Source organism: Rhinopithecus roxellana, chromosome 20 (assembly GCF_007565055.1).
Source record: "Rhinopithecus roxellana isolate Shanxi Qingling chromosome 20, ASM756505v1, whole genome shotgun sequence".
Classification (NCBI taxonomy): Eukaryota; Metazoa; Chordata; class Mammalia; order Primates; family Cercopithecidae; genus Rhinopithecus; species Rhinopithecus roxellana.
In genome coordinates, this window is record NC_044568.1 from 27,843,191 (window position 1) to 27,868,788 (window position 25,598).

The 25,598-nt window shown below is 51.6% G+C and overlaps 1 protein-coding gene across 4 annotated transcripts in view; it reads left to right on the plus strand.

Annotated features, from left to right (window-relative positions):
* Window positions 1-25,598, plus strand: part of ZNF423 (zinc finger protein 423) — a 370,406-nt gene that overhangs the window by 55,533 nt on the left and 289,275 nt on the right. For 3 of the 4 annotated variants that reach the window (XM_030925572.1, XM_030925568.1, XM_030925569.1), the window contains exon 2: window positions 12,512-12,571. The exons of the other annotated variant lie outside the window; for it this stretch is intronic. Coding sequence is in view for 2 of the 3 variants with exons in the window: in XM_030925568.1 (XP_030781428.1) it covers window positions 12,512-12,571 (60 nt within the window). In the remaining variant the exon portion in view is untranslated. The remainder of the gene's footprint in view (window positions 1-12,511; window positions 12,572-25,598) is intronic. 4 annotated transcript variants of the gene reach the window in all.

A 25,598-nucleotide genomic window follows, 5' to 3' on the forward strand; every position in this document is an offset into this window, starting at 1 on the left:
AGGGACCTGCGCCAGGCTGGTGTCTGTCTCCTCACCCACGTGGGACTGGCACAGAGGGGCAGGCTGTGGCAGGGCACGCTCTCCTCAGTCCCCTGGGGCTGCCAACGTACCCAGGCTTGGCTCCTCTTCTGACAGAGCTGTGAGGGTCTCTTTTAGTAGAAGAAAAAAGATGTTGTTTTAATTCACGTGGGTTCCTGCCTTTGCGATGTTGTCTTCACTTCTCAGTTCCTGATTCTGGCTTTCCACTAACGTTGCCACATCGGGTGGCTTTGCGATATTCATTTTCCTTTTCTTTTCCTACCCCATGGCTGGGCTGGACCAGGGCGGAACGAGGGGTGAGTGGCTGGGTGTTCATGGCTCCCCTTTTTCCTTCCTTTCCCTCTTTTGCCTTTGAGCTGAAGCCATGCTTGGAAACATCTGCCCTGGCCTGGGGAGTCCGTGGCTGGCATCTGGATAAACGCTGTGACTCCCTGGGGCTTTGTTTCCTCACCAGAAAAGTGAGGATTTTAAGGGCTCCTTCTGAGGTGGCCTGGGAGGATGAAAGGGGAGCCAGTAGGTGGGATTACCTAGCACCATGCCAGGTACCACTTGGGCTCAGTGAAGGGTATCCTTTCCTGCTCACGTTGGGCACATCCTCAAGTGTGTGTGCAGGGGTGTGTGTGTGTGTGTATCATGCCCAGGTGCTTGCAGGGAAGTTCTGTGGACCAGAACAGAGAAGCCCAATAGATTTTAACTCTTGCTGTTGAGCCTTTTGAAGCTGCATCTGTGCCAAATGAGAGAAAGAATCCTAATCAATTGGCAATGTCTGTAGCAGGTTCAGGATAGGGGAGCTGGGGCAGGTGTTCCACATGTGCTATCCCGGGTCTAGTGGAAAAACCATTTTCCTAGTACTTAGAGAAAACTCCCAAGAAGGGAGGATCATGTGAGACCAGGAGTTTGAGACCAGTCTGGGCAACATAGTGAGAACCCATCTCTACAGAAAAATGTCTTTTTTTGTTTTTGAGACAGAGTCTCATTCTGTCACCCAGGATGGAGTGCAGTGGCACAATCTCTGCTCACTGCAAGCTCTGCCTCCTGGGGTCAAGCACATCTCATATCTCAGCCTTTCGAGTAGCTGGGATTACAAGTGTGCATCCACATGCCCAGCTAATTTTTGTATTTTTTGTAGAGACGGGGTTTCACCATGTTGGCCAGGCTGGTCTTCAACTCCTGGCCTCAAGTGATCTGCTTCCCAAAGTGCTAGGATTACAGGTGTGAGCTCCCATGCTTGACCAGAAAAATATAACAATTAACCGGGCATAATGATGCATACTTGTTGTCCTAGCTACACAGGAGGCTAAGGCAGGAGGATCCCTTGAGCCCAGGAGTTTGAGGCTGCAGTGAGTCAAGATGTTACCATTGTACTCCAGCCTGAATGACACAGTGAGAACCTGTCTTAAAAAATAAAATAAAATGGCCAGGCGCAGTGGCTCATGCCTGTAATCCCGGCACTTTGAGAGGCCGAGGTGGGCAGATCACAAGGTCAGGAGATCGAGACCATCATGGCTAACACGATGAAACCCCGTCTCTACTAAAAATACAAAAAATTAGCCGGGTGTGGTGGCAGGTGCCTGTAGTCCAGCTACTCGGGAGGCTGAGGCAGGAGAATGGCGTGAATCCGGGAAGCAGAGCTTGCAGTGAGCCGAGATTGCTCCACTCCAGCCTGGGCGACAGAGTGAGACTCTGTCTTAAAAAATAAATAAATAATAAAATAAAACAAAACAAAGAAAACTTCAAGTGTTTCACACTCATTGTCCTGTTTTACATATCATCATCATCATCATCATCATCATCATCATCATCATCATCATGTTTTTATTAGGGAAAATGGAGGAGAGGAGTCACATTTTTGCAGTTGCCCAAGATACCGATTTTACTGGGGTTAGTGTCTGCTCGTTCTGCAGAGATCTCCTAGCCTTTCTCTTTTGAGGTGATGATGGGGAACGGGAGGGTGAGAGGGAGATGAGCTGGCACAGAAGCTGAGCCCCTTGGGTGTCACCTCCAAACAGTTCCACATTTAGGGATACCATCCCTGCACTGTAGTGGGAAAGGAAAGCAGTGTTGCTGAGGCATCTGTGGCTCTAGCTGGGCATTCCTGTGGGTGGGGAGGGGTGGGCTGAATCTCAGTGGGAAATTTGGTCTCACTGCTCAAAACTCAGCTCTTCTGTCTTTCCAGGCAGAGCGAAACCTCAGCAGCCAGCCAGGAACCTGGTGGGAGAAGGGGAGCTTGAATTATCCCAGTAACATGAGCTCACATCGATTGCATATTTCCCTGGAGCTAAGTGCTTTGGGGTATCATCTTATTTCGTCCTCTCCATTCTCCTGCGAGGTTGGTATTCTGATTATCCCCATTTTACAGAGATGGAAGATCAGGGTGGATCAAGTCTCTTGCCTGAGATCTGATGACCTGTAAGTGATCACTTGGGGGACAGCAGCCTATTTCAGGACCCACTTCCCACACCCCTACATTTTATAGTGTCTCTCCAGGTTCCCTCCTCTACCTCACTGCTGTAGCTAGATGAGCTCTGTTGCGTGACTTCTGCAAGGGTCACTTTTCCTGTAAGGACAGACAACTTCCTTTTTGGAATTCTTGGATTATTCCCTGGTGTCTTTCTGTTCTATTTTATATATAGCAAGGCAAGGAGAGGAAGGGGCACAGTGGCTAAGCAAGGTTTAGACTTCTAGTCCCTCTGCCTACAATTCTCCAGGGGAACAGTTTATAAGGAGTCTTCAGTAACGTGGCAGCTTCCAGAGGTGCTGGTTCTAAAGTCAATGTTTAAGGAGAGTCAAGCATTGCCAAAATTACCTGTTATACAAGTGCCGACGTGGAGACTCACTGACCATCTATCAGTGAGTCTTAGCAACAGTTTTTCTTCGAGCATTGGAATATTCTGTTTTAATTTTTTTTTTTTTTTTTTGAGGCGGAGTCTCGCTCTGTCGCCCAGGCTGGAGTGCAGTGGCCGGATCTCAGCTCACTGCAAGCTCCGCCTCCCGGGTTCACGCCATTCTCCTGCCTCAGCCTCCCAAGTAGCTGGGACTACAGGCGCCCGCCACCTCGCCCGGCTAGTTTTTGTATTTTTAGTAGAGACGGGGTTTCACCGTGTTAGCCAGGGTGGTCTCGATTTCCTGACCTCGTGATCCGCCCGTCTCGGCCTCCCAAAGTGCTGGGATTACAGGCTTGAGCCACCGCGCCCGGCCTGTTTTAATTTTTTTAAAAAAATTGTTTGTATTTATTTTTTAAAAGTACTAGATTGGGACCGGGTGCGGTGGCTCACACCTGTAATCCCAGTACTTTGGGAGGCCGAGGTGGGCGGATCACCTGAGGTCGGGAGTTCGAGACCAGCCTGACCAACATGGAGAAACCCCGTCTCTACTAAAAATACAAACATTAGCCAGGCGTGGTGACACATCCCTGTAATCCCAGCTACTCGGGAGGCTGAGGCAGGAGAATTGCTTGAACCCAGGAGGTGGAGGTTGCAGTGAGCTAAGATTGCCCCACTGCACTCCAGTCTAGGCAACAAGAGTGAAACTCTGCCTCAAAAAAAAAAAAAAAAAAAAAAAAAGTACTAGATTGGGTAGAAGATTTCTGGTTAGGAGTCATGTTGTCTGAAAACAGGTTTTTTTTTTTTTGTTTTGTTTTTGAGACAGAGTCTTGCTCTGTCACCCAGGCTGGAGTGCAGTGGTGTGGTCTTCGCTCACTGCAACCTCTTCCTCACTCAGCTAATTTTTGTATTTCTAGTAGAGATGGGGTTTCACTATGTTGGCCAGGTTGGTCTCAAACTCCTGAGCTCAAGCCATCTGCCCACCTCAGCCTCCATAAGTATTGGTATTACAGGCATGAGCCTCTGCACCTGACCTTCTTTTAACAGATAGGGTCTTGCTCTATCACCCAGGCTGGAGTGCAGTGATGTGATGTGATCGTAGCTCACTGCAGCCTCAAACTCCTGGGCTCAAGTGATCCTCCCACCTCAGCCTCCTGAGTTGCTGGGATGACAGGCACATACCACCATGTCTGGTTAATTTTTAAATTTTTAATGGTGACCTATCTCCTTGCTATCTTGCTATGTTTCCCAGGCTGGCCTGGAACTCCTTGCCTCAAGCAATCCTTCTGCCTCGGCCTCCCAAAGTGCTGGTAATACAGGTGTGAGTGACTGTGCCTGGCCTAAAAAATAGGTCTCTTTAAATACTAGACCCAGCCTCCTTTTGATGAGATGCCCATATATTGGGGGGTGGGGTGTGGACAGAGAGACCCATGAGACAAAGCCAGAGGGTCCTGTCCCTTTCACCCTCACTTCAGGGCATAATGGCAGGCGGTCTCACCTGTGCTGTTGAAACAGCTTGTTCTGTTTTCAGCAAGTGGTCAGGGTGAATCACGAGAGTTAAACGAAGGTGGTTGTGATGTGACTGTCATATCGTGGCTTCTCTGAGGGTCTGAGCTTGGTGGCAACGGGCCTGTCAGTGGGGGTGTTGGGTGGTTTTAGCTTTAGCTGCAGGGAGCCTTTGTTTTTGCATGCAGTCACCCCCACCCCACCCACTGCCTGAACACATCCCCACCTGAAGGGAGCCTGGAGGATGTGGGCTTCCTCGCTGGGTTTGTCTGCACTTCACCCTGGTCATTTGACCTAGGAGCGTGATGCCAGAGATGATCATGGGCTGTAGAGAAGCGATTTGCTATGCTTTTGTGCAAAGGAATGGACACCCATTTCTCTGGGCATTCGCAGCCCTGCGCTAGGACACAGTGCCGGGTGGACAGAATGTGGGTCACATTTCAGCTCTTTCTTGCCACCTTTGCTTGGCCTTCTGTGCAGTGCTTGGCCTATACCCCTCTCCCTGCTGGGCCTCCCTACCTGGTCTATGCTTTTCCATTCCTGGAGGTTGCTCAGTAGTAAGTCAGGAGTAGTGACGCTCTGTTTCATGCTTGACAATGAGACTTGGGGCTCTCACTGTCACCTTTACCCGTCGTGGCCTTGGCCTGCAGTGTGTGAGAGGGTTTCGCTAAGGGTGAGCTAAGGAGGGGCAGTCATGTGCCCCTTGCCTGGCCACCACCTCTCCTGGGACAGGGATATCTCTGGGGAGGCATGGGATGCTGTAAGGGTGGGATCGTCCCAGGGGCCAGCAAAGCACGGGGAGGTTTCCCAAGGCCTTGGGGAAAGCAGCTGAGAAAACTCCGCAAATGAGAGCCATTGGTCTCTGGGTGCTTAAAGCTATTTTGGGAGTGGAGGTGGTTCTAGATCTTCTGATGAAATCTATGGATCCTTTCCCCAGAACAGTGCCCTTCTGTGCCTGTGTGCCTGTGTGAAGCCAGGCTGAGCAAGTAGCCCTAGTGTGGATTTTGGAGTTCAGAAGGGAGCGTTCTGGTTCTTCCCTGGCCCTACTAGAGGCCTCCTCTGACCCTTGGACCAGCACTAGCCTCTGTTTGTCTCTCATTCACCTGTTGCCACTGTCTGCCTCAGAATCTGGCCCCCAAGCTTTCCTTCCTTTGACCTGAAACTTCTCTGCCAAAACACATCTTGCCTGACTTTGACAAACTCCTGAGCAGGGCCCCAGCCCTGTCTGGGCTCCACTGCTGTGTTCTGGGCCCTGTTTCCAGACCCTATGCCTGGCTTTCACCTTCCCTTTCTGTTTCCCTCCCCAGCTCCGTCTCTTCTGCCTCTGTGAGGTATTGGGGAGCCCTGTGGATGGAGGGCATTGCTCTCCAGGCCAGGAGCAAGTGACCTGGAGGAGGTGGTGCAAGCAGGTGTCTGCCTAATGCCACTTGCTCTGTGCCGAAATCCAGAGACCCAGCACACAAGGGATCTCCGTGGTGGAAAGGCTTGTGCTAGTGCATGGGGACGAGCTGTGGCCACTCCCAGAGCATGAGAGTTGCAGCTTCTTATGCACCTGCTGTGAAGTTGGGGGCGACAGCATTTGGGGGGACTCTATATTCCCATTCATCAATCAGCCTCCCACAACTTGTGACCCCAGAGCTGAGTGTCAGCGTGGAGTCCTGATCTGCCTGAAGCCCTGGCAGAGCCCCAGGATCCTTCTTAACGCACGCCAGGAATCATGGTTAATAGTGAGAACTGGTCTTAGACCTGCTGCCACCAAGCAGGTGCCCTCTAAGGGCCCTCTGGCCTCTTTAGGCCCCTTGTCCATCGTTGAGGATCTTGATTCACACAGGGACCTGGAAGCCCCCCAGGACTTCAGAGATGGCCACAAACACCCCCGTTCTCTTAACAGGACGTATTTGGTGCTCCTTTGAAGGGCTTTCTGCAGCAGCCCTTGTCCAGAGGCTGCTGGATGGCGCCCACCAGGCTCCACAGCTTGGGGGGATTATCCCAGGACAGCTGGGAGTCTTAAGATCGAACCCGTTCCTACCTTACTGTGCAGCTCCCTCCATCCCTGTGGAGGCAAGGCCTCCAAGGCCCTGTCCGGTGAAGTGTTTTAGCAGGAGCTCCTCGTGGGGCTACTGTGGTGCCCTTGGGCCCTCCCAGGGCCACCTGATTGTTGAAGTCACACTCAGCCCTGGGAAGGATCCCATCTCTAATGAGCGATGATGATTCCCATTGCATAGGCAGGAAGCACTCCCTGCTCCATCCATCTGGTAACCAGGTTCTGTGGCCAGAGTTTTCTGTTCAGTGCCTGCCTGACCCCAGGCAGGAATGATTTGTGCTCAAGGCCAGGGCAGGTGTGAGCTCCATGAGGGAGCTGGATTGGCACGTGTGAACTCCTGCTCCCAGAGCTGGTGTGACTCTAGTGTGATGGGGTGGGGACAGTGGTGGCATGGAGGGGACAGGTGTATCTGTGGCTGCCTTGCCCACTGCCTGGTTCTGAACAAAGCCCAGTCCTGCTGCAGGCCCTCCGGGATGTCACCACACATCCTGTGTGCTTATTGATTAAAAAATTTGGGCTGGGTGTGGTGACGCATGCCTCTAATCCCAGCACTTTGGGAGGCTCAGGTGAGTGGATCACCTGAGGTCAAATGTTCAAGACCAGCCGGGCTAACACGGTGAAACCCCGTCTCTACTACAAATACAAAACTTAGCCGGGCATGGTGATAAGCGTCTATAATTCCAGCTACTCGGGAGGCTGAGGCAAGAGAATTGCTTGAACCCGGGAGGCGGAGGTTGCAGTGAGCTGAGATCACACTATTGCACCCCAGCCTGGGTAACAAGAGTGAGACTCCGTTTCCAAAAAAAAAAAAAAATTTTGTTGTTGTTGTTGTTGTTGTTGAGGACCTGCTACTATGTTTGCCCTGAGCTAGGCACTGGGATACAACAATGAACAAGACAGGCATGGTTCATGCCCTAGTGAGGGAGGCAGATAAGAGCCCAGGAAACCAATAGGTGGAAGGAATAATGAGAGGTGTTGGGGTTATGGAGGGGTTAAGCTGGGAGCTGCCCTGCAAGGTCAGGTCTGGGAGTCACGAGCAGGAGCTGGTAGACCACGGGGCAGGAGTGGGCAGCTGCAGCGTGGCCATGTGACCTGGGGCCTCTGTAGAGCCTTTCTGCATCCCACACATGAGCGTGTGCACTCCTGCACATGTGCTTAAGCAGAGGGTCCTCGAAGTCCACTGCCTGGCGCCAGCACAGAGCTCGTGTGTGGGGCCATACAGCTGAAACAACTGGGGGAGTCCTTTGAGACAAAGAATGCAAAATGCCTGTGGCCATTCTCAAGGTGACCAATAGGAGAGGAAATGGGATGGAAGAGCGTTTGGAGTAGAAAGAGAAAGCGGGCCAGGCTCAGTGGCTCACACCTGTAACCCCAGCACTTTAGAAGGCCAAGGCGGGAGGGTTGCTTGAGGTCAGGAGTTCAAGACCAGCCTGGGCAACATGGCAAAATTCTGTCTCTACAAAAAAAAAAAAAAAAAAAAAAAAAAAACCTGCAAAAAGCTACCGGGTGTGCTGGCATGTCCCTGTGGCCCCCACTGCTCGGGAGGCTGAGGCAGGAGGATCACCTTAGCCAGGAGGTTGTGCCTGCAATGAGCTGTGATCACACCCCTGCACTCCAGTCTAGACAACAGAGAAAGACCCTGTCTCAAAGAGCGAGAGAGCAAAAGCGAGAGTGAGAGCAAGCGAGAGAGAGAGATCTTAAGTAGGTAACAGATCTTTCCTTTGCAAAGGGTACAAAACATGTAGGGCTACAGAACCCCACTGCTGGGACCCCTTCCAGTGCGCAGAGGGGCTTGTGTTTGCAAAGAGCTCTGGAGCTGGGGCTTCATTCACGTCGTGGTGAATCGGGCTCTGCCATGTGCCCCTTCCCTGTGTATTCACATCCACCCTGCATGCCCTCCTTGTGCGCACACACTTGCCCTCATGCCTCCTCTCTGTGTGCACACACTTGCCCTCATGCCTCCTCTCTGTGTCACACACTTGCCCTCATGCCTCCTCTCTGTGTGCACACACTTGTTTCACGTACTCTCCCTATGCCTGTATACTCTGTGCACCCTCCAGTGTGGACACACCCTGGCCACCCACCTACCTTACAAATGCCAGTCATCCACAGGATTGGACGTCCCTGTGTTCCCCTTGAAGTGGGGTAGGGTGGGGGTGTGTGTCTCTTGGCTTCAGTGGAGCCAATTATTGTATACATTACAAAACTAGACGTGGAGCTGGGGACGTCTGGAGAAGGTGCCGTGGGCCGGCTGAGTAGCCCCTTTGGTGTGTTTTCCATATCGACCCCTGTGCGGATTGGGGTTTCTCTGAGCTGCGAGTCTTCAGTGTCCAGTGGGGCTCGGCCACAGAACTCCCCCTTAGGGATTTCGGGGGCTCACTGCTTGGGCCCCCAGAGAGTACTTGCTGCCAGTATGGGCTCAGGCCACCCCTGTACCCAGCTCCAGCTGCAGATGGGCCCTCCTTCCTCTGTGCCTGCTGCCCCTGCTGGTGATGCCATTGCTGGAGACCCAGTCTGGACAGAAGAGTGCAGCTGTGGGGAGAAAAAACCTCACTCTCATTGCCGGGTAGCACAGGGACTTATGGGGGTGGTGGGGGGTTGGGTGTTGACTCTTACTCATCAAGAGTGTACAAAAACCAGGCATGGTGGCCCATGCTTGTAACCCCAGTGCTTTGGGAGGCTGAGATGGGGATCACTTGAGCCCAGGAGTTTGAGACCAGCCTGAACAACATAGCAAGACCCTGTCTCTATAAAAAATATAAAAATAAAAAATTTAGCCAGATGAAGTGGCACATGCTCAGCTACTCAGGAGGCTTGGGTGGGAGGATCACTTGAACCTAGGAGGTCAAGACTGCAGTGAGTTATGATCGCACCACTGCACTCCAGCCTGTATGACAGAGCATGAGCCTGTCTCATAAAACAATCTGCTAGCCCATATTCTGTTTTTGCTTTTCTGTTTTTTGAATCCTCTAGCCCATATTCACCTTTGAAGGTGTGCTTCTACCTTCAAAAAACAGAATATAGGCTAGAGGAAGGCATGTGAGTGGGGTGGTGCCTGCAGTTGTAGGAAAATGCATTAACACCCAAGTCATAAGTAAGGTGACCCACAGATCCCTCACCACACAGGGATGTGGTTCCAGGGACTGCATTGTGTCACGCGGCTGCTTGCAGTGAGGGAACAGGAAGCCTGTAGTGAGATCTGCCACTCTGGACCTCCCCAGCCAGTTAGCACTGGGCCACTTTCCTCCTCTTTCCACCCCTGCAGGCCTGTCTGGACTTCTGGGACCCAGCACAGAGCCTTGACTTCCCCCAGGGCTCCAAAACGGTGGATGTTTCCCTGTTCTCTTTCCCATTATGGCTGAGGCCAGATCTTCCTAAGAGGATGACTTGACGTCTTTGGGACATCCTCAAGTTCAGTGACTTGGGAGGTCACACTTCTTAACTAAACCGCCTTGAATGGGTGCAAGTGTGCGGACTATTTGTCCTGATACCTGGGTGCACAGAGGTCAGAGGAGAACTGGGGTCATGTATTAATGTCCTGATACCTGCAGATAACTAAATCAATAAAAGAAAAAAAAATAATAAAAAAGAAACTCGGTATTCTTAGCTATCACTCCTACCCTCCTACCCCTCCCAGCCCCAGGCAACCACCGATCCACTTTCTTTCTTTTTTCTTTTTTCTTTTTTTGTTGAGATGGAGTCTTGCTCTGTCGTGCCCAGGCTGAGAGCAGTGGTGCAATATCAGCTCACTGCAATCTCCATCTCCCAGGTTCATGCGATTCTCTTGCCTTAACCTCCTGAATAGCTGAGACTACAGGCACGCACCACCATACCTGGCTAAGTTTTGCATTTTTAGTAGAGATGGGGTTTCACCATGTAGGCCAACTGGCCTCGAACTCTTGACCTCAAGTGATCTGCCTGCCTTGGCCTCCCAAAGTGCTGAGATGACAGGCATAAATCACTGTGCTCGGCCCTGGACATGTCTTTTTAATGCATACAAAAGAGATTCTGCTGAACATATTTTTTTGTGCTTTTTATTTCAAATTTAACATATCTGAGATCTTTATCAGCTCATATAGCTTTATGTCATTCTTAAGGTTTAGGAACCCATGGAGACCTTGTTGAAGGTGTCTAACAAAATGGCAGCATGGTAACCTTGCACACTGGCAGCAGTCTCTTAATAGAAGCACCATATATTTATATGTGTGTATGTAAGTAAAAGGTGAAATGTAAGGGAAACTGATTTTTTGGCACGGCATTGAACGCTATTAATAACAGCTTAGGCATTAGCCACCCGTGTTTTGGAGGCTGTCTGGTTGAAATCATTTTAGTGAATAATATCAATTTTGTCTGACACGAGGTCTTGATTGCTATTTATAAAGCTGCACATTTGAGAACCCACTCCAGCTGTAACTAGCTAAGTAAAACAATAGCTTGGGTCCCAGCTCAAATTATCTGTGCATTTCATTGTGTTGATCCTGCCTGTCCACTCTCAGGATGCGGGCTTGGAAAAGAGAGCACACTTCATTAGCATTCCTTGGCTAGTTGCTCAGGGATGTTCCCTCTTGCATGTGCTGTTTCTCAGGGTTCAGAGAAACCTGTTCTGTGAGGCTCTGGAGGGGGAGGAAGACCATGGGTAAATGGTCAAGTGGGTAGCTTGAGCATCGTGTAGGCAGGACTGTTTGAGCCACGGCAGCGACCCCCACTCGGTTGGTTGGGGCACTGTTCCAGCAGATGACAGCCCTGACATTATTATGGGGGCAGTTACCCTGTGCCGGCACAGCGCCCAATGCTGCACAGATGTTATCCCATTTAATCCTCCCAGCAGCCCTATGGCTTAGGTACCATTATTTTCTCCATTTTTGAAGTGGGAAAACAGAAACCCAGAGGTTAGATCATTTGCTCAGGTCACATACAGCTAGTAAGAGGCAGAACTGAGATTTGAAGCTGGGCTGTGCCTCGTGCTAGAACTCAGGTTCTGACCACAAACCAGCCTGCTTGCTCCACTTGCAAGGTGGCTGCCTGTGTGTTGTACATGCCTTCCATGTGGTGGGTTGGGGTCACTGCCCTCCAATCTGAGTTGCTAGGGTTCTGGATAGCATCTTTTGTACCCTGGTCAACCATGGTTTTCGAAGCAACCTTGGAGACAGACAACCCTGGGTTTGAGCCCAAACTCTTCATGGCTCTCACTACCTGTAAGACCTCAGGCACCCCTCTGAGAGACTGCTGAGGAAGACTAAACCCAGTGATAGCTGCAAAGCCCTAGCACAGTGCCTGGCTCAGTGTGCACCCACGTGGTGCCAGCAAGAACATCGACAGTGCAGAGAGAACTGGGTGGTTCGTGGTGGCTTCAGCCTGCACATATGCAGAGCTAGAAAGGCCATTAAATCTGAAAAATACTGTGTATGCACATTTTTGGCTTAAACAAAGTCCCATTTACGAAGTCCATAACCCAGCTTTAATATTATTACATGCCCCAGACTGGGATTAATTCCAGGACAGGAGTGTTATTATGCTGTGTAGTGTTTCTCCCATATTCTCCTAGTGCATGGCCTCCACCAGCCTGGGCTTATGTCCTGGGGTGTGGGATGGTGGGTACACCCTGTCTCTGCCCAGCTTGGTTCTGTGGGGTCCTGGGTGGAGTTGGGGGAGGCTGGTTGCCTTCTGATGTTGTCAGCTCATAAGTTGCAGTGCTCAGACGTGCTGTCATTGGGAGAGTTGACCTCAGCATGTCCTGAGGTTTGTCTGTGGGTCAGATCTCAGCAGGGTCATGAGCACTCACCACTTTGCTGATCTCTGAAGCAACCTTATTGGTTTCTTGAGGCAGTGCTGAGATTGATTAGTGATGTCTGCCAGGGGCACAGGGCTGGGGAAACTATAACTGATCCAGCACTTAACTTGCTATTCCTGTTTTATTCCGATCATTTTACATCTCTGTGAAACCAATAAAGGCCTCTTTGTAGGCTTTGCCCCCTCTCCTCTGGTCATGGGTATTATAATAAGGACCCCCACAAATATTCCTTCTTCCTCACCCTGCACCTCACCTGATCTATTTGTACAGTCTTCAAACTCACAGGCCCATCTCTGTTCTCTCTTTCAGTTGAAGAGGGGGAGGCCTCAGACTTCTCGCTGGCCTGGGATTCCTCCGTGACAGCAGCAGGTAAATGCCCGGGGGCTGGTGGAAGAGTTGCAGGGGGTCCTGGGGCTGGTCCAGGAACTCAGAAAGCCACCCAACTGGTTATGGAAATGATATTCTTTGTGTCACATTCCTGCCTCCAGTCCAGACTACCCCATGCAACACGATTTTTATATCAGTTCCATATGGTCAATAAAATCTATTACATACAGAGACTAATATTCCCTTATTCTCCTGAGGGCCATGTTTCCTTCTAGTGGGCACAGTTCAGATGGGCGGTGATTTTCCCACTGCACAAGCCTTGAAGCTCCCTGCTATGGGCGTCGCTGCACATTCATTCCAATCTAATTGCATAAAAGCCACTTTAATAGGACTTTAAGACTCCAGTCTACTTCAGAATTCCTCTTTCCCTCCCTGGAAGGGGCTGCTCTGCACTCTCAGGGCTGGCAGAGCTGAGCTCATGCCTCCAGGGAGAGGTAACAGAGGGAGCTCAGACTCGTGAGGTGTCGAGGGTGACATGACAGTCAGGACATGGGATTCCCGCATAAGCTCTTCCCTGTACCTCAGTTTCTTAGCTGTAAAAATAGGTGGATGAATAAAGTTTTTCTAACTGTGAAGTTTTGCAGCTTGGAGCCTTCCCATGAGTACTGAGATTAGAACTGGCTTAGGGGGGTTTTGGGGAGCTCCTGAGTTGGGGGCCAGGGTCCCCTGTTTGCTCCGCATGCAGCCAGGGCCTCTCTTGGTAGTGGTGCCCGTGGCTCTCTGACCGGCAGTCGCTGGGATCCCCTTGCTTGTCCTCCTCCCCTGCCTTGGGCCAGGCCTGCCCTGGGATCCTGACCGGCTTTTTCTGGATTCCTGGGGAAGCTGGAGCTGCTTCAGTCTTGCAGAATCTTAAGGCCTTAGGAAGCCTGTGATGGAGCATTTAGTCCAAGCTTCTCCTCTTTTCGTTGTGGAAACTGAAGCAGGAAGAGAGATTTGCTCTGGGTCAGTATTTCAAAAACGTGGTTAGGCATCGGGTATATAAACATTTAATGTTTTCATGATTATGTGTCTAATGTGTGATATTATAGACATTTGTGACTTAACTATGATGCTAAATTAACGGAGTTGACAACAAAGTGTTAATAGTACAAAATACAGAGATTCAGCAGGAAGTTTGAAGATGGTTCAGTGAAATTTGGGAAAGGAGACTGAAACCTCGAACCCAAGCCTGTGGCCCCTGGTTCCATGTCCTTTCCAGCAGGAGCTGATGCTGCCTGCAGAGTCCACAGGATCCTGGTTGACCCAGGCTTGTGCACTGCTGTGGCTGCAGGTGCCCTGGCCCTTGGTGACAGGGGGCTTCCTCCATAGAGAGGGGACTTGTCTGAAGCCAACATGGTGAGTGGTGCTCAAATTCTGGGGAGGAAGGTCCGGGACTAGGACAGGCTTTGGGGTCAGCACTGGGCAGGTAGGAGGCTGGGGGAAGGGACTGTGTAGCCCCCTGTGTGTCTCCTTCTGTGCGGGCAGCGCGTTCCCCGTGGTGGGAGGAAACAGCAAGACCCTAAGGCGCTGTGTCTCAGAGATGTAGTCCTCGTGAGAGATGAGGGGTGCAGGGGCTTACGCTTGCTGCCTGCTCTGGAGAGGATCCCACTGTACCTCAAACCCCTGAACTAGGAGAGTACTCAGCCCCATATTGTCTACAGAAGGTCCTCGTTCCCACCTGCTTTCCCAGTGGGGCCAGAGGTGATGCAGACAGATGGGAACATCAGTGGCTTGCAAGGAGGGTGCTGGCAGTGATTGCTATAGACAGAAAGCCCTGGGCAAGGGGGTGTCAAGCACCCTGGCTGCATCCCTAGGCAGTGAGGTGTCTCCCAGCTTGCAGAAGGCAAGGGCAGTGTTGATGGTAGGGCCTTGGAGTCTACAGTTCTGTAATTCCATAGTTGGGCGGCCAGTCTTAGGGCCTCTCTGGGCTGTCTGGGAATAATGGGAGCTGTGGGATTTGCCAGTTTCCAGGCAAGAGCTGAGCATGCCTCGTGCATGTAGGAGGATGCACGCTCCTTGTGACTCCACAGCCACGGCTCGCCATGGTGCCATTCAGTTTCGAATTCTCTGCTCAGCGATGGGGAGAGGGAGGGCAGAGCATCCCCGGCAGTGGATAATCCACAACCAGACAGCCAGGCCAGGAATTGTTTTGTTTTCTTTGGCTCATTTTTGCTGGTGTTTTTTTGTTTGTTTGTTTTGTTTTTTTTAGTTTGTGCCGTGCATGTGATAAATTTTCATTCCCAGTTCTATTGGACTTGAGCTATTAAAGTCAGCTTGTATTCCCTGAGCATGGGGTGTGTGAGATGGCTCCAAGCCTGGGTGGCAGGCAGAAGTCAGTGTGGGAGGTGGCCCTCGACGTGGGCAATGTCACATTTATTGAGCACTTACTTAGTGTGTGCCAGGCACTGAGTGAACACTCTACCTGCAACATCTCGCTGAGCCATCGTGACAGCTCTGTGAGGTGGGTGCCGCTTCCAGCAGCAGCTCCATCATTTCTCTGTGGGCTTGGCTTAGGGACAGCCATCTGGTGGACAACAGGGCCAAAGGCCTGGTGAAAGCAGCTTTTGTCTAATACTTTTCATTAAACTGAGAAAATGTCACTTGGCCACATCAGAGAATGGCAGCAGGTGACAAAGAAGATTATAGGGGAGCAAAACCTCCCAGGCCACCCTTGGTACTGCTACTGAGAAACCCCATCCTCATTTGACAGATGAGGGAAGGAGCTTGGAGCAGTACAGTAGTGAATCCACGGTCCCCAGCTGGCAGGCTGTGCATCAGGGTCTCGAACCCAAGTCCTCCGGAAGCCAGAGCCTGTGGTTTCACCTCTGCACCACCTGGCATCAGGATGTGGAGAGCTGAGCAGGACCTGAAAGCGGGGCATTATGGCGACTTCTGGAAGGTCCTTGGCAGGACAGGCATGGTGGCTGCAGGGCATAGGTGGGTCCTGCTCACAGGCCCCCATTGGCCCTGGGCTGAGGGCATTTTACCAGGAGGAAGGGAGAGCTGTAAGGCATGGAGTAGCTCCTCTTCTGCGGGGGCTCTGTTGGCCCAGAGCTTTTCACGCACCTTCCTCTCTTCTGCTTTGCCCAGCCCTGGGCGTGTGATGGAGAACTGCAATAAAGAAGCAGAATGTGCAGTTTGCATCTTCACTCACCTCTGGTGCCCGCTGGCCACCCTGCTAGTGGGGACCCTGTGGCCCTCCGCCCCCAGGAACAACCAGGCTTGCTCCTTCTGTGCCCTTGAGCAGGGGCCCTGACAGTGATGGAGAGCCCGGCCTTGCCTGGCAGGGAAAGGAGCGAAATGATGAGCTCATGGCAATATCCCGCAGTCCGGAGGCGGGGGTGTGGGGAGCAGAGTGTGCAGGCCCACTCATGCCGCTTGCTGGCGAATGGGGCTGCTGATGGTGAGGCCCAGGGGAAGGAGCACTTCATTTGGAGTCAAGATGTGGGGTTGCCTTGGAGGTGTGGAGCTGGAGTTCTTAACCTGTTTTGAGCCACAGGTGCCTTTGAGCATCCAGTGGAAGTGCGTGGATTCTCTTTTGGACACACACAGGATTTCATGTGTGATTTCAGGGTTATTCGTGGGCCATTCTTCTTCTCCCGCCAACCCCAACTTCTCCCGCCTTGCCAGGCCATAGGTGTGAACTCCTTACAAATGTGAAAGTCCTTTGCAAATGGGAAAACCTTGCCAGGGTCACAAACTCAGAGGCCCACCTGAGGCAGGCTGATGGCCCAGGTGGGCTGATACATGAGGGGGCCACGGTGGATGGTGACACAGACCCTGCAAAGGGGATGGCTGGCCCTCAGCTCCTGCCAGCTGGGCCATGAATTGCCAGAATTCTGGCTGGGTCCAGAGTTGCCAGATCTTCAGAGGTTTTAAAAGAAAAGTCAGAAAGCTGGATTTTCATAAGAAATCTTTAGATTCTTAAACCAACCCAGCTTATATCTTTTTAAAAACAGCTTTACTGAGATATAATTCACATATCGTACAATTCACCCATTTAAAGTGAATTTTGGTATATTTAGAGATATATGTGACCATTACTAGAGTGAACTTAGAACATTTTCATGTCCTTAAAAGGAAACTCTGGACCAGGAGCGGTGGCTCACGCCTGTAATCCCAGCACTTTGGGAGGCCGAGGCAGGAGGATTGCTTGAGCCTGGGAGTTTGAGACCAGCCTGGGTAATATAGTGAGACCCTGTCTCTACAAAGAATCAAAACAAAATAGCCCTGGGCATGGTGGCATACACCTGTAATCCCAGCTACTTGGGAGGCTGGGGCAAGAAGATCATTTGAGCCCAAGAGTTCAAGGTTACGGTGAGTTTTGATCATGACACAGCACTCCAGCCTGGGTGACAGAGTGATAGCCTGCCTCTAAAATAACTAACTAAATAAAAGAAAAAGAAAAAAAATAATAAAAAAGAAACACTGTATCCCTAGCTACCACCCCTGCCAGTCCCAGGCAACCACTGATCCACTTACTTTTTTATTCTTATTTTTGTTTTTTTGAGACAGAGTCTCACTCTGTCGCCCAGGCTGGAGTGCAGTGGCGCGATCTCAGCTAACTGTACCCTCCACCTCCTGGGTTCAAGTGATTCTCCTGCCTCAGCCTCCCCTTGTAGTGGGGACTACAGGTGTGTGCCACCGCACCTGGCAATGTATAAGTTTTTGTTTGAATGCTTGTTTTTAGTTCTTCTGGGTGTATTTGTAGGCGTGGAATTACTGGGTCTTAGGGTAACTTTATATTTAATCTTTGGAGGAGCCACCAGACCTTCCCAGGCATTTTGCATTCCCACTGCCCATAAGGATTCCACTTTTTCCAGATCCTTGTCAGCATTTCTTATTTTCCTTTTTGTAAATTCTAACCTTCCTAGTAGGTATGAAGGTATCTCATTCTGGACAACTCATGGATTTTTTTTTTCTTTCTTTTTTTTTTTTTTTTTTTTTTGAGATGGAGTCTTGGTCTGTTGCCAGGCTGGAGGGCAGTGGCACCATCTTGGCTCACTGCAACCTCTACTTCCCAGGTTCAAATGATTCTCTTACCTCAGCCTTCCCAGTAGCTGGGACTACAGACATGTTCCACCAAGCCCAGCTAATTTTTGTATTTTTAGTAGAGACAGTGTTTCACCATGTTGGCCAGAATGATCTTGATCTCCTGACCTTGTGATGTGTAAGCCCCGGCCTTCCAAAGGCTCCCAGTGCCTTTGACCTACCTCCTAGCAACGTCTCCAAATCCCCTGTATCCTGCCTGTCACAGCCTGGCACTAGCCCTAACCCTAACCCCCATCTCTCCCACCCATCCCAGCCTGGTACTAAACCTAACGCTATCCCTAACCCCCCTCTTTCCCGCCCATCCAAGCCTGCTACTAGCCCTAACCCCACTCTAACGCTAACCCCCTTCTTTCCCACCCACCCCAGCGTGGTACTAACCCTAACCCTAACCCTAATCCTAACCCCCTCTTTCCCACCTATCCCAGCCTGCTACTAACCCTAACACTAACTTTAATGCTAACCCTAATCCCCCTCTTTGCTGCCTATCCCAATCTGGCACTAACCCTAACCCTAACCCTAACCACCCCCTCTCCCGCCCATCCCAGCCTGGTAGGGAGACGCATCTTACCTTCAGCACTTCCTCCCTCTTCCTACAAGACCTTTGGAATGAGGTCTCTAAGTGGCAGATATCAGAAACATCATGCATGATCCTTAGGTCTATGATGTGGGCTTTCAGGGAACCCACACAACCATGTGGAAAGTTACCTCCTCTTTCCCCATCACTGAGTTTGTTCTGGGAGCTGAAGCTGCACGTCTATTTATTTTTATTTTTATTTTTTTTATTGAGACAGGGCTTTGCTATGTTGCCCAGGTCGGTCTCGAACTCCTGGGCTCAAACAATCCTCCTGTCTCAGCCTCCCAAGCAGCTGGGACTACAGGCATGCACCACTATGCTTAGCCTGAAGTGGGTAAGGAGATCATTTTTATGTAATTGTCTAGTCAGAGTCTCATTGGAATCTTCCACCTCACCAGGCTGGGTTTTGGGACTGATTGGGCAGAGTCTGCTCCATGGATTCTATCCAGCATGGCAGCTCTGGAACAGCAGCAGGGAGAAGCAGTAAGAGGAGGGTCTGTGGGTGTGCCAGAGACAGGACACAGTTAGTTCATTGACACATACTTCTTGTGAATGCCTGGGCAGGTTAGGTAAGTCTATTTCTGGCATGGTGACAGACATACTTGTTTGAGAGGAACACTCAGTATCATCAGTTGACTGTGATGGCCCCGCAGCCTGAGACCTTATTTGTGTTGCACTGTGATCAGACTTTTAGGCCTTCCTGCCATGGGACAGGTGTTCTTGCCCCAGTTAATAGGAACCGTCACTCCCATTTACGAGGTGCTTCTAGGAGCCAGGTCTCCTTTGCTTTTCACATGCATATGAGAAAACTGAGAAACAGAGATGCTAGTAACTTGCTTCTAGGTCACTCAGCCAAGAAGCGGCAGAGCAGAGATTTGAACCCAGGCAGCTCAGGCATGAATTTAGTGCCTCAACTGTAGATGGCAGATGTGCCAGTGAGAATGCGGGTCCCATGCCTTGTTTTAGAGGAGAATCTCTGGAGTCAGCTCTGTGCCCAGGTCACTCCTGGGTCAGGTAGAAGAGTCTAACTGAAGCCAGCCCTCGGGATTTGCTGCCTGGAAGGAGAGGAGGTACATGTTTTGAAGACCTTGCACACATCTCCTATGTTCAAAGCCAGGCCTGGAAAACACTGGGCCAGGCTCTCTGCAGGGACTCACACCACCTCCAGCCCCTGTCCCCAGCCCTCCTTCCACATCTGGGTGTTGGGCATGGGGGCAGTTTGCAGGGGAAGGTGGGGATAGGACTGCAGGCTCTGGGACTTCCTCAGATGGGAGGTAGAGCCGGCGGCATTGGGGTAGCTGGTGTCCTGGGACCTCCTTGAGAAGAATGCCTTGAAGCCTCTCATTTTTCTTTTAGCCTGGTTCTGGATAAAAGGTGGGGTGAGGAGAATGGTCGGGGTCCTTGCTCCTGACCAAGGCGACAGCCTCATCCCCTGTAGTCCTTTGCCCCCAGGTTTTGGCTGGGAAAATGGACAGAAATGTCCAGAAGCCTGGGCCTTTCACCATGGGGGGGCAAGGCTACTCCGTGCAGTCCCGCCTGCACTTCTGAACCACGCGGAGCTGCCTCCCGCCCTGCTTGTGTTTTGCTGGAGCGCATATTTATTATTTCAATGGCTTCACAGAAACTCCACCCACACCCCTGCGCTTCTGCACTTGCGTTTGCATTTCTCCCAGTCCCCTTTCAAGCTCTGTTCGTCTATAAGCTTCTGCATGAAGTCCACGCTGTACTCGCAGTGGATTTCCTTGTAGTTCCTGTTGGACCTGAGCTTCCTGTGTTTCTGGGACCCATGTACCTCCCACCTTAGTGTCTGTGCTGGAGCCCTCGAGTGGATGGGCATGAATGTTCTTCTCCGCCTCTCCCCTGTTGGACGTTCGGACTGCTTTAGGTGATGGCTGTTGTAAATAACGCCATGATGAACATCTTTGTGTGGGTGGTCTTTTTTTTCTCCTTTGGAGATTTTCTTAGGGGCTCCCAGCACCTTCCAACTTTTTCTTTCAATCCCCAAATCAAGGCTGGAGAGACTGTTCCCCTCGTCTGTGTCCATTGCCCCCCACTGGGTCTCACTTTGAACACTTCCCCCAGTGACTGTCCTGCATTGGGTCGCCTGTGGGATGTCTCACCCACCCATGATACTTGCCTGGAGCCATGTGACTGTGGCCCGTGGTGCAAGCTGCCTGGACACCCTTTGGCTTCAGGCTGGTGTGCTGGTGGCATCCACCTTTTGTGCTTGAGCTCCCAGCCTAATCGTCTTTTTGATGAGGACCAAGAGACATTTTAAAGGAGCAGAAAAGTCTCACTAAGTAGATGTAGAATTTCCCAGTATTTTAAAGACTTATGAAATGCATTTTTATATGGGGCCAGCTGGGGAGTTTCTCATTAGCTCGGCTGGGGAGCCTGTGGGGAGTTGAGCTAAGTGGAGCCAGGCAGGCTGGGTAGGAAGACGCGGTGGCCCCGAGCTCACCGGGGGAGCGTGGCAGGCATGCGCCAGCGAGTCGGCTCCACGGACCCCTGGCCAGGCAGCCTGGGCTGCGCCTTTGTTAGAGCTGCTCCCTCTGCAGCACAGGGGGCCTCAGAAATCATCAGGTGGTGACTGGAGCTGAGAGGTGGCCACTCTGTTACCATGGTGAGCAGTCCACCGGGTAGGGCATTCTGTGCCGCGTGTGCACGTGGATGCATGCACTTGTGTGTGTGCTTGTGTGTGAGCATGCCCAGGTAGCTGCAACCCTGACTCGGACCCCTGGCAGGGGGGCGCTCCAGCACCTCTGTGCTCTGCCTGCTGGTTGGTGCTGTATCCCAGGCTCCCTGGTGCTACCTTGAACCAGTTCTCTCAGGAGGAGGTGGCATTTCCTGCCCACCCTTTTCCTCTGGCTCTGCACCAGCCTTGGGGCCCCCACTGGGCTCCACTGTACTTGGCTTCCTCGTTGACATGCCTGCTGTGCACATGTGTATGCAGAGCCCGTGCATACATGTGCACATGTGTGCTCAGGACTCAAGTGTGGTGGTACCCAGGGCATGTGGAAATGAACAGGTGTGCAGTGCGTCTTCTGACTCCTGTTTTCCTCCTGTACTTCTATCCTGGCTGATGACTTCACTTCCACAGAGCTAGGCTTGTCTTGCTGATGTCCACCCTCTTGAGATGGACTTGGGGCTTCCCTGATGGCAGGGATGCTGTAGTTTGTCTCGTGTCCCTGGCCTGGCATTGGGACTTTGCAGCGCAGTTGCTCAGTTGATTTGGGACCATCTGCCCCAGCAAGCCCATGGCCCTGTCCCTCTTCTCCTGGTGCTGTTGGGCTTTTCGGGGGACATCAGTAATGAGGATTATAAAGACAAGGAGGGGCCAGTCCTACTTTCTCCAAAGCTGGGTGCTCCCTGAGGATGGAAAGGCCTCTCTTGGGTGTCGGCCCTTTCCCAGGTCCCCAAGGATCCTGCTGTCCTGCTGGTGGACATTGGAAATCAATAGTTCTTTGGCAACTTGAAGCCTGCCCATAAACAGTCAGTTGTGTCTGTGGGTTGGGGTGTGTGGGGTGGGGTGATGATGGCATCACTCCTCATGCATTTGGGGGAGTTGGTGCCTGTCCTACTCCCTCCAGTGTTGCCCAGCCTTGTGCATGCGTCCTGGGTTGGTTTGCACCAGCGCTGCTCAAACTTGAACATGTGTACAAATTGTCAAGACTCAGATTCTGACTCAGCAGGTCTGGGTAGGGCCTGAGATTCTGCATTTCTAACAGGCTCTGGGGTGATGTTGATGCTGTTGGTCCACAGACTGTGTGTGATCCCTTGGCATTTTTTGAAGCTCAGCCTAAATGACACCTCCTCCAGGAAGTTTCCCATGATAGCCTTGCCATAATTCTGTGCCCCCTGAGCCTAGGAGCTCCTGATCCTGGCCCTCAGTGCTCCCACTGCCTTCTGCTTGGTTCTAGCGTTCCTTCTCTTCTTATACCCAGCTCCCTGATGCTCTGCTCACTCCTAGGGGGCATTGACCGAGTCTGATTCTCTGTGTCCCCACAGCTCAGCCCTGGCTTGGCAGTTGGCAGGTGCCTGGCAAATGTCTGCTAAGATGCAGGACCTCACCTCCACTTCTTTGTCTGTATTTGTCCTGGGAAGTGCAGGGCCTGAGTTTGGTTCACTTTGTTAAGAGCAAAATCTGGGTTTGAGGTCTAGATACTTATTAGCCGTTCAATATGGAGTAAGTTACTGAACCTTCCTGTCCTTTCATTTCCTCATCGGAAATGGGGATAATAATAGTCCTACTTCCTAAGGCCATTGTGAGGATGGCACAGGGAATCCGCATGGAGTGCTTAACCCCTAGGGTGCCATCTGGCACCCTGCACCTTTACTTTTGCTATTGACACCATGTGGAGGGAAGTGCCCATAGGAGCTTAGCTCTGAGCTTGGGTCTGTATGGGTGACAGAGAAGGCTCCGATGGGCCCCTCCTTCTCGTCACATCATCACAGCTCCCTGCCTTTCTCCCCATATCTTGACTGGCAATCTCTAGGCGTGGCCACAGTGCCTGGGGCAATCTGCTTCACCTTCCTGCAGGTTTGGGGTGGAACCGAATCTGTAGGGAACCATTCTTGTTCACCCTGGTTGGTGAGGCATGGCTTGTTTCCCAAGTGGGGCAGGCTGGGTGGGGTGGGGGTTGGTGGGAGGTGGGCAGGGTCTGCTCTGAAAGGCAGAGGCCTGAGGCTGTCCTGAGATCAGATTCCTTCCCTGGGTGGGGCTGGACACATGGACTGTGTGGCCATGGGCCAGTGCCCGGTAGGAAATGGCCAGGGTCAGCCTGACCGCACCACCTGGCATGTGTTGGCTTCCTGGGTGGACACTCTGAAGGGCCCAGCTCCTGGGTTGGATATGGTCAGTGGTGCCCTGCTATAGACTGCAGGCAGCCCACAGGGGTTAGGCTGCTGTCATGTCAGCTGACATTCCCTTAAAATCCTTGAGTGTGCAGGGAGATGCACACACACACACACACTCACACACACACGAGATTAGGCTGAACCTGGCTATCTGATGCCTTTCTGGTTCAAAAAATTATTATTTTACCTCCACTAATAAGTTTTTCTCCTTTGTCATGGTTGATTGCTTTAACTGATGGCTGCTGGCCATATGTGGTAGTAGTTAGCACATCAGACTCATGCTTAGTCTGGCAAATATGATAAATTTTACTTATGCTATTCTACTTATCAAGGCTAAATGTCCTGCAAACCTGGCAAGCTTGTGGAGGCAGGGACAGTGCCTATTTGCTTACTGTTGTATCCTCAGCAATTGACACTGTCTTAACAATAACAATTAAAAAGTAATAACCATCTAGTGAGCATCCACTCAGTGCCAGACAGCAGGCTGTGACATGCATTATCTCATTTAAGCCTTGTTAACCACAGTATTAGCATTCCCATCTCACAGATGAGCAACTGAGGCCAAAGAGGTAAAGAGACTGGTTCAGTCTGCACAGCTAGTTGGGCTTTTGTCTGAGTTTAGGGCACGCTTTCTGTAGTTGCTAATTCATAGTGCCTGGGGCTCAGTGGACACTTACTGCATCTTTGTGGAATGAGGGGCACTAGAATGTGCTGTGAGCCCTAATGTCATTGCAGTGACACACCACTAATAAGAAGCCACCGGGGTCAGTGTGGGAATGAGTGATTGCTGATGGGCACAAGCCTGTGAGTGCTCTTTGGTGGTGACGTGTAAATTCACAAGTCACTGCGTGTGCATGTATGTGCACATGCAACATACACATATTACATGCACACAAACACAAGGACGCATGCACACATTCATACATATATATGCTCATACTCCCACTCAGTGCAAATGTACTCCACACAGTGCACATGGACACTCACACACACGTAGGTACACATTTACACACAATGCACACGTACCCCCATACGCGTGTAAACACACATGTACGTGCACATTGGCATATGCACACTCACACAATACACACATTCACATATATGGGCCTTCACATATGTGTTCCTCCGTACTACACACATATGTATGCATAGCCAAGTGCATGCATATGCATAATGTACACCCACACAGATGCCTGCAGACACAGGTGTGCACATACATGCATACAGGAGTGTGTTCACACTGCCAACGTACACATAGTGCACATGTGCACACACTTACAAATCCATGCACATACAGAGGCACACATACATATGCAGCATTCACTCATCCACACCCGGGCATGCAAATGAGCAGAAAAAGCCTGTTTCTAGGCTACCTCCCTTGAAGGATCAGGAGCAGTGCCCAGGCGGGGTGTTCAGGATGTCCACATGATCTCCTTGCTCTCTGTTTTCTTTCTTCCATTTCTTTGTCGTACCCTCAGAGTCCTAGACGTTCTTTCCATCCAAAGATTTGCACCCCTGCTCTTGGACCCAGTGCTGGGCTGACCCGGGTGTGGACCTAGACTCCAGTCCTGGTCCATCTGTCTGTTTGCCTGCCTGGCCTGCTGTGGCCTGCATGTACCGCCCCCCAACCCCCAACATGCGTGTGACTTCATTTTCCACTCTGCACCTGCCTCTTTAAGAGACCAGGGGCCTGGCAGGCCTGTCCCCAGGGTCGGGGCTGGGGGAGGCTGGACAGCTGCAGGTTGGGGGGAAGCTTTGTGAGCTCCCAGCGGCCTCTTGGAGCCTGGGTAACGCTGGGGAAACTGAAACAAAGGCCGACAATGGCCTCCTTCCCTCCCCGGGTGGCCTCAGAGCAGGGCCTGCCTGGGCGGCCTCTGGGGGCCCCTGTTATTTCCTGTGCTGGCTGTGGGGCTTCTGGCCAGTTTGGAACGGGACAGGAAGCTGGGCAGGGCATCGCCTCCCCACCCGCTGGGCTGGCCCTCGCAGGCCAGAGTAGCCGCTCCTGGGAGTGGGGGTCGGCTTGGCGTTCCTGCTCCGTGACCGCCGCTCCAGCCCTGCTTGGCCTGGTCTGCCCTACTCAGGTCTGGCCAGGCCTCCCAGGAGGGAAACTCAGCCTTCCGTCTCCACTGCCCTCTCCCTGCTGCCGACTACATGTGCTCCCACCATCTTTGCTGAGTCCATCCATGCTGTCACCTGAGCTCCTACATCTCCTCTCCCTAAATGGCCCAAGCCGCTGTGGTCAGAGCCCTCGCCCCACAGAGCTGAGGACAAGGCCAGGCAGGGAGCATTTCATGGCTTATTAATTAATTCATTTGGGATTATGCTAGAGGTAAGCATAGGTTTGGTACCAGGGTTAGGGTTACACTGAAGTTTAAGGTTAGCATTAGGTTTACCAAAACCTGCAGACCAAAAAAGCATACGAGTTGAGGGCATGGGTTTTCAGGCAGGCAGGTCTTTATTTCAATCCTGATTCACCACCAGCTATTCATCACAGTATTGTCAGGCATCTGTGTCCTTCTAGGCCACAAGAGCACAGTTGGGTCC